Here is an 8,922-nt window from a genome sequence, read left to right on the forward strand (position 1 = left end):
TTAGCAACTTCCTTCTCCAGTCCAAACACATGGGTTAGGTTGTTTGGTAATTCTAAATTGGCTGTAGGTGTGAATGGTTGTCTGTCTTTATATGTTTTCTCTGCAAACTTATGTCTTGTTTCTGTTGTCTCCATATGTACCCTATAATATAAGTACATACAGGTTTTAGAGCAACTTGTGCTCTCATCCAGGTGTTCCTTGAATTTTTCACCAAGACAATACCAGGATATATGTGTCCAGTCTTCCTTCACTCTATGATATTAGCCAGCACTCTGCCTTTACCAGTCATAGTCTCTACATTTAAATTCGTCCTCTCACCTCTACTGCTTTCCTTCTCTCTCACTGCCCCCTAGCATGCCTTCCTTCTTTTGTCTTCTGCCAACAGCAGCACAGTTTTGACCAGCAGTGAAAGCACTCGTTGTTAACTGGGCCTTAACCAATCCGGTATGAATGGAAATCTCATTCTGTATTATTTGCATGCTTAATTTATATCAGATGCACTTCCTGAGGCAAAGTTCCCCATTCATCAGGGCTTGGGATACTAGGAGTACACTGGTGTGTGCCCCCCAACATGGGTGGATACTGACACCAAAAAGCAAAATTCCAGTATATATGAAAATGTGATGAGCTTATTAGACTTCCTGCATCAGCGGATAAAAAAAAAAAAAAAAAAAAGTAATAAATCTGACCGTCATGTGTAACGTCATAGGAGCAAAACTTGAGTGGAATCACAGTACTAAGACAAATGTTTCCCACAAAGCTTTTATTAGTGGTGGTAATATCATGCAAGAGCTCTGGTGAGAAATGAAAAAGAGAACTTGAGAATGATGAGCATGAAAACTCTATCAGCAACCAATATAACTTCATAGGATACTGCCGCAGTCTCTTTCCAAATCCAATAGGGAGATTCCTTTCTTAGGGTCAAATTATGCACAACAGGTAGAACTTTCTACAGACTGTTTATTGGAAACCAGCAGGAAGATTAAAAAATAAATACATTTGCAGCTAAAAGAAAAAAAAAAAAAAAGAAGACCTCTGCAGTGGGACTTCACACACAGCACATAACCAGTGAGTTTATGCATCTCAAACATATAAAAGGTACCATCTGAAATGATGTATAATTACAGGTGGCATCGGTCACTTTAAACGAAAGCAATTAACGGCGAGTTCACTGACTTTCTTCACACGTTTGTTTTCGTTTGTTTACTCCTAATATGGACAGTGCTTCATATGGCGACGGAGAATACACTGAGGATCTAATGCCCATCATTTCTGACAGCATTTGAACCAAAATATATTCTAAAGTTACTTTCAGAGTTGCTTTGATTTTGAAAAAGAACTATTTATGGCATCTACTACTATTTTTTTTTCCACCAAAAGGCATGAGCAGCAGTCATTACAAATGGGAATGCATACTGGCCAAAAACAGAACGGCAGAATCAAAGTTATGGGATTCAATACAAGCCTCCTCAGTCAGATTTAGAAAAGAAAAAAAAAAAAAAAAAAAAAAAAACAAGAACAAAGAGATTTTATTTTGATTGCAAATACTATTAAAAATGCTCAATAATATCCCACCACAAGAAGTCTGCTTCTATATCATACAGTGCCAAATCACAGGCAATTTTATCTCCCGAGCTCCATCGATGTGTCGAATCTCCAGATCACACATTTTATGTAGAAAACATTTCTCGCTTTTTTTTTTTCTTCCTTCCGTTATACAGAGTAATAAAAAAAGTTAAGGCAAGATGCATCAAACAGAAATCTGCAGGCCAAGGAGCAGCTGCTGAAGGTGTTCCAATTCCACTGATTCTGGATCAGCCAGTGGCTCCTGCTAGCTCTCTGTCTCAGGCATCTTACACTGGTGGGAGGGGAAGAGGAGGAAGTGACTGCTGATATTGGGGGAATGGGGCTGTCAGAGGTGTCTGCTGCCCCTCCTCCTCCCCTCCAATTGCCCGATTTGAGTCTGCCAAAACACTCTTCTTTGGCACTTAGGCTGGCAGACTCAGCTTCTTTCCTTTCAGTACTGAAACCAGACAGGACAGATTTATGTTAAACATATTAGACAGGGAGCATTCATCACAAGAAGACACACTGATGGATTGATTTTTTTCAGTTTAGTGTTTTTGCTGCCTGAGACTTGAACACCAAAACTTATATGAAAACTTTATTTCATCAACATTTGTTTTAACATCAGTGTAGTTAAAGGGAACTTATTATACCCGAATTATTTAAAGCAATCAAAGGGATGTGAAGAAGCCACTGCTATTTATATCCAAATGTCTACGCACTGTGTTTAAGAGACATCAGCTGAAGTCGACCTATGATTTTGATGAACACCAGTTTCTACCACAAGATGGTGGAGTGACTATATGTACTGCCCAGTGTGCTCTGAAACATGAATGTAAAGCCTGGTTTATGGCCACTGCATTGGTTGTGTTGTTTGTGATGTCACCAGTGAGAAAAGAAAAAGGAAGTCGTCTTAAACTCATATTAAAAACTCAATAAATGATGAAGCATCGAGGGCGTTTCTGAATTTTTCATTATAGTGATGCAGTAGTTGATATGACAATGCATCTCTTCCTGATACTCTTTTGTAAACAAGACAGTTATGAACTCAATGACATCAATTTATGGACAAACCTTAAAAGTTTAGGATTGCAAATCATGAAAAAAAAAAAAAAAAAAACCAAAGAAAAAAACAAAACACTACACACAGTAAAAACAAAATGTTCAGATTGGAGAATCTAATCTTGTGCTCATGTTTGCTTTGTCCTTGAAACAAATTACAACATATCTGCACTGCTACCATTAAAGAGATTTTCAACTTTGGTTTGAACAAATATATATTTCATTAAAAAAATGAAATGAAAAATGCAGCAGCACTCACCTTTTGTTACATACAAATAGAAGAAGTCGCAGTACAGGATGGTCTGCACCACTCCAGCAACGATGGCAATCATATCAAAGAACCCCTCAAAGTAGAACCTCCATATCCAGTTGATGAGGTAGAGAGCTCTGTACAGACCCAGGAAGAACAGGTAGTGGGTGGTGATGGTCTCAGCTTCTCCCGTCTTGCTGATCATGAAGAGCTGAGGTAGTATGGCCACTGACTCCAAGTAGATAGAAAATGTCCACAGGATCTGAGGTGGAGGAAATGGATGGCAGAGTGTCAGCAGTGACATGTGTTTTAAATTTACATACAGAGATTTTATCATGTTTGCCAGTGTTGAATGGCAGGTATAACTGTGAGTACTTGGGCAAATGTTAAAGTGATTTTCCTGGACTGAAAATCAAGCTCACAAAGATCTTCATCTCTGCAAGTCAGTGTGTTGCAAATACATGAAAAAAGAAAGCATGCACATGTAAACAAACCAGCCAGAAGCACGGTAAAAGAAATCAAACTGAAACATAACCCTTTTTTCATAGTAAGTCTGCACTGGTGCATGCATGCTGCATGGCAGCTGTCTCACGTGACTGAGTTTAACATGTATGTGCATCCTGTTCCCTCTATAGAATGAAGTGCTGGGTGATTCCTCAGACTTTGGTTTCAGTTATGATTTTCTCTTCCAAAGATTTTGAAAACAACTTTGTTTGGAGCTAAGTTGGGCTACATGTCAGTCACGGATAATACACGTGATCTAGGCTTTGAAGGAGGCATACTCCGTTTCCTCCATGTCCGTGGTATAAGATGCAAAAAACGTAGTCTAGTGGATGATGGTAATGCAGCATACAGCGACCCACATCAGGTAGAAAAGTGCACATTTGTTTCCAGTTATGAAATATGTCATTAACTCTGAATGCTGAATTAAAGCCAAGAAACTTTCCAAGCCATAAACAGCACCCAACACGGCTGCCTTTGAGATGTTTTAAACAGAGCTCCACCACAATGATGGAAACTTGAAGCTGGGTCATATCATACCGTTCACGGTAATACCGGTATAATTTTGGGCAACGATAGAAAAATGAAATATTGCAATAGAATATGGGTAAAACGCGCATGCGCAGTGCCTTTGTTTTCATACGCACACGTCGGAAAAAGCATTGCGGCGAAAGCAAATCGTTGAATGAAACGGATGAACCAGAACTGGTTTGTAAAAATGCTGCAACTTCAGTGGTGTGGAACTGGTTTAGCTTTCGTCTGTCAGATACAAAACAAAGCACTATTTTTGGTAGCGCATGCTAGCGGGCCGTCGTTATTAAAGTGTTGTTTGGAAAATACGGCACAATTAAAATCAATCCTTTGATTTTTCTGAAAGTCGACAGTGCCCCTTATAATCCCGTGTGCCTTATGTATGAACTCTGGTTGTATTTACTGACCTCGAAACGATTTTATGTACACGGCGCTTCAAAATCTGTCAAATGTTTTAGTACGACTTTGCTGAGCTACGAACCCGGACTGCTTGATGGATTGTTGGAGCATTACGGCTGTTGTAGGCAGGAGCCTGGCGGAGTGATACGTACTGTGCTTCAACATAATATTACCGTATCGTGTGTGTATAACCTCTTTTTAAGTTTTGTGGATATTATACATGGTTATGCTGAGGATATGTCGGCCAGTTTCCACTGGAAATGCCTTTTGGTTAAACTGTCAGCGAGGAATTTGCATTTGCACTGTTAATTTTTTATATAACTTTAATTCACATTAAACAGCTGCTTGTTTAAGTGAAAATACATTGATGGGTTTTTTTTTTTGCACTAATAAAGTTGTGGAGTTGTAAAGTATTTTGTCTAGTGTCAGTTATATCGTTATTGCAAATTTTCAAATGTATATCGTGATAAATATTTTTGGACATATCGCCCTGCTCTACTTGAAGCACCATGTTGCTGTTCAGCACATGAGGATTCCCATACCTGCTGCTCTGTTAATAGTTCGACACTACCATCTATGGCACTATGACAACACAGAAGCCGCATGAAAGATCGACTGCTCTTAGATAGTTGGCTTATAGGTGCTGCAGAGAGCCTGTCATAGTAGGAATCAATCTAGATGACAGCCCTCTTTTGTCTTCCATAACTTGCATACCAATTTCTCCTCGCTTCTTCTTTTTTTACATTATCTATTCTTTTTTGGAGTCTTTGAGTAGTTGTGTCTAATAACAGTCATTTCAAGATTTAACAATATAGTCATGAATTTTATTTTATCATAGAGCAGCCCTGGCTGTGTGTTTGAATGTCTGACCTCCAGAGGAGAGAAGTCATGGTTAACCAGGAAAGCCAGGCCACCAACAGGGACGACCAGGAACTCCACTCTGAACGTGTCATGGTTTCCATCATAAGTTGCCTTGAACTTCATGTAGATCAGGTACACAGTGGCGTATGAACATCCGATGTAGATGATCTGAAATATAAATGGGAAAGCATTAAGACTCTCGTGACCTAATGGCCTGAGGTACTTGCAGTTGTGCAGCATGGACACCTCGTACAAGCCTACCACAAATTATTTGGCAGCTGTATCGTTTAGCAAACACTGACATGTTGGGCCTGGTGTACTGGTTACGCCCACACTGTGTTCATTGCTTGGATGGAAAATGCTGCAGGTAGTGATGATAAGAAGGGGGCAGGATCTTACCTTCATGGTGGTGTTGTAGAGAGAGATGAACGATGTGAGCAGGTCAAGGTATCGAGTGGTGAACACCAAGGCAAACAAGATCTGACTCTTTCCCGAAATACCTGTGAAAGACAGCACAAAGTATTTTAAACTTAACATTATAACGTTTTACTCCCTATTATATAGTTAGTATAGGAGCAGAGGATATTATATAATTGGAACAAGTATCTGGTATGTTGTCATGTGACAAAACCTGTTTTTTTTAAATCATCTAATACTATAAAGGCCAAGAGGTTTTTCCACCTCATTCATGCTCAAATAGCTGCACTACTATTACTCACTAATAACAGAAATCTTCCAGTGAGTTGATTTTAAACGTTAAATGCTTGTTTTTGAAGTTGTACATAATCAGAGCTCTGGAAAAAGCCACCAGGGTATTCCCCCTTGGAAACAAATTGTGAAGCTGCTTGGAACAATCTAACGTTGTATGTCCTGCTACTCCCATTAAGTGTGCTCCAACAACATAATTGTTTAAAACTAAACTAAAAACTTGTGTAGTTATCTGAGGTTTTGTACTTCTTGATATTCATGTATTGTTTTATTCAATTATGGCTCCTTTATCAAGTTTCATTTGAAAGTTTTATCACCTTTACTGGTTCACTGTTTGTGAGTCATTTCAATTTATTTCTGCTTCTTTAAGTATTGTTAAAGCAGCCACTCCCATTAGGATGGAAAGGGATAAAGGCAATCACTCAGAAGTACTTTGATTTGCAGGAACAAATAAGCCTAAGGCAAAGATGTCTGGGGGGGCAGAACTAGTCCACCAAATGTCCAATCTGGTCTACACACAGACAACTCATGTGAATTATAGATTCAACTTGAATTGAAAAACATGCAATACCAAAAAGTTGACTCTGTTCATCTAAACGTAGTGTTTTCAGTGGTAGAAACGTTTTGTCACTCATCCAAGTGACTTCTTCAGTCTCAGCTGACTGCAGGTTTCCCTAACCTTACAAACACTACATTTGCATATTGACCAAAACTAGCACCACATGAACATAATCGATTTTTTGGGATTTCTTTACCTGGATGATTGAGCATGCATCAAGACACATGCAATAAGACTTTATGTTAGAGTGTGCACTTTTAAAAAATGCATTGCTTGCTGTTCATGATCTGTTAATAAATGTCAATTAATTAACAGATGCAATGGTTTACTTGCACTTCTCTACATTAAAAAACACAGGCTATTATGCAACTGCTTTACTTGCTTGCTCAACTTTTAATCAAATTACACTGTTTGTAACCCATTAATGAATTCAACAGTCCTCTAAGGACACCAGGTGATCCAAACCTTGTTAGCACTTCAAAGTCAATTATTCGTTTTGTTCCCCTTTACACTCTCACACACCATTGTGTGGTTTAATCTAGGACTGGCTCCCTTGCAGTGATAGCAACCTAACCTTTGGCCACAGCAATAACAGGAAAAACAAAGTTTCACAGAATGCAGGAATTTACTTTCCCCTCAAAGACCTGCTGGACTTGCAAGCAAAAACATTCACCCAGTCACCGACTTTGCATGTGCAGACTCGGGAGCACTCGATGCTGCCACGTCAGAGAGATCATACCAGGCTGTAGTAAAGCAAGTCACAGGAACAGTAAGCCTGAAACGTGGAACTAGCTTAGTGTCAATCAGGTGAAATGACGAAGCCAAACTATCAAGTACTGTGGCCCTCAGGTCCCCCATCTAACGCTAGTTTGGGGCCAAATGGACTGTCAAGACAAGCTAGTAGCACAACTGATGACATAACCACATAACAAGTTTCAGGGTCCTATTCTTAAAAGGCACAGTGACAGCCGCGGGAGTGGTTGTCATTACTTGATGACAAAACATACCGCTTGAAATGGACAGGACTACTAGCCAGCTAGCTAACATTAGCCAAAAGCTGGCTAATGAGTTCCAACTAACTAAAGATAAGTTCCACGGTGGACAGCTTTCACTTCACCTCAAACTGCTAATTACACGAGAGGACACATGCTGTGCCTACTAAGGTTCGCTTACACTCTTAAGTTAAAGACTTTGGCTACTCACCGGCACAAGACCTGGTTTTCCATATTTTTAGCAGCAGGATGATGATAGCTGCTAAGTGGGAGAGGTCGCCGGTTAGCCTGAAAATATTCATGTTTGCAGGAACGCAGAAAGTAGCAGGGCGATTCTAGATTCTCTGAAGAACTCTGCCTGTCTCCGGCAACGGTTTTTTTTTTTCTTATCAGGCAGCGCTGAATGACACTGATGTTAGAATAAACGGTTTCTGGGTCCAGAAGATGGGAAAATGGCGAGTCAAGCGCGACGTGGCTTGGGGACGTGGCCAAGACCGCAGTATCCAATGCAAGACGGGAAACGCTCTTGGTCCCAGCCAATCAGGACAGAGCGATTGGTAATTTGCATAAACTATGCTGGAGGAAACGTTGCCTTGAAGTTCTACGAAAAAAGAAAGTAAATACAAGTTTCCCTTTTCCCAGTAGCAATGGTCAAGGAAACGAACCAGGAAATCAGCGTCTATCCTTTAGTAAGACACGTGTAAATACGTGGAGTTAAATTTTACTTTAATATCCAGTTTCATTCAGGTGGTACTATGTTCATCCTATTTATAGCCTAGTTGTAATTCGTTATATTTTGCATAGTTTAAGATTTTCTGTAACTTGTATTTTTCTTTTTAATCTTCTCATATTTATTGGCTATACCTACTGGAGTCAAATTCCTTGTTTGTTTGCACAAATTTGCCCAAATAAAGATGATTCTGATGTGTAGTTAAATTCTCCTTATAAAACAGAATTTAACTCTACATATTGCTACGACACAGAATAAGTATCTTTATAAATATTGAGAAGAATGTTTAACTACATTTACACAATTTGGGAGTACGTTCTCTCCAAACATTAATTCCAGAAACTGAAGAGCTTATTTGCAGATTTTTAGAGGCAATCCTGTTTCGTCTGCAGCAGAGGTTGACTCTCAGGTGGTTCCTGTAATCAGCCATCTGCCCATACTCACGTACCAACTTCAGGCAGTCCTTGCCAAGTCCCCCAAAACTTTTGTTAGTGAAACATAAACACCCTATTATATGACCCCATATGCTCATTGTGCTTTCGCTGCTCCATCTTGCAAACCCTGACTAACCTTTTAAACAGGTACAACATGAGACTTAATGGCAAGCAGTACGTTGGAGTCTGGTAACAAGCAAGAGCAGAAATGCATTTCTTAAATATACATCAAATCAAAGATAATCCTTAAAATATTCAAGTAATGCCTACTTGCCAATCTTTGAAATATGTATAAAACCTTTGAGACCACAAGAGCAAATAAATTTAAA

At 39.4% G+C, this 8,922-nt stretch overlaps 1 protein-coding gene across 1 annotated transcript; it reads right to left on the reverse strand.

Moving 5' to 3' along the window:
• Positions 1-746: 746 nt before the first annotated feature.
• LOC120736610 (ER lumen protein-retaining receptor 2) lies at positions 747-7,914 on the reverse strand. Its single transcript, XM_040036863.1, has 5 exons — positions 7,641-7,914; positions 5,570-5,670; positions 5,180-5,338; positions 2,888-3,140; positions 747-2,023 (listed from the first exon to the last, which is right to left on the reverse strand). Exons 1-5 carry the CDS (start codon positions 7,729-7,731, stop codon positions 1,989-1,991), a joined length of 639 nt encoding a protein of 212 aa, XP_039892797.1. The 5' UTR covers positions 7,732-7,914; the 3' UTR covers positions 747-1,988.
• Positions 7,915-8,922: the final 1,008 nt, after the last annotated feature.

This window comes from Simochromis diagramma, unplaced genomic scaffold (genome assembly GCF_900408965.1).
Source record: "Simochromis diagramma unplaced genomic scaffold, fSimDia1.1 OVJJ01000371.1, whole genome shotgun sequence".
Taxonomy (NCBI): domain Eukaryota; kingdom Metazoa; phylum Chordata; class Actinopteri; order Cichliformes; family Cichlidae; genus Simochromis; species Simochromis diagramma.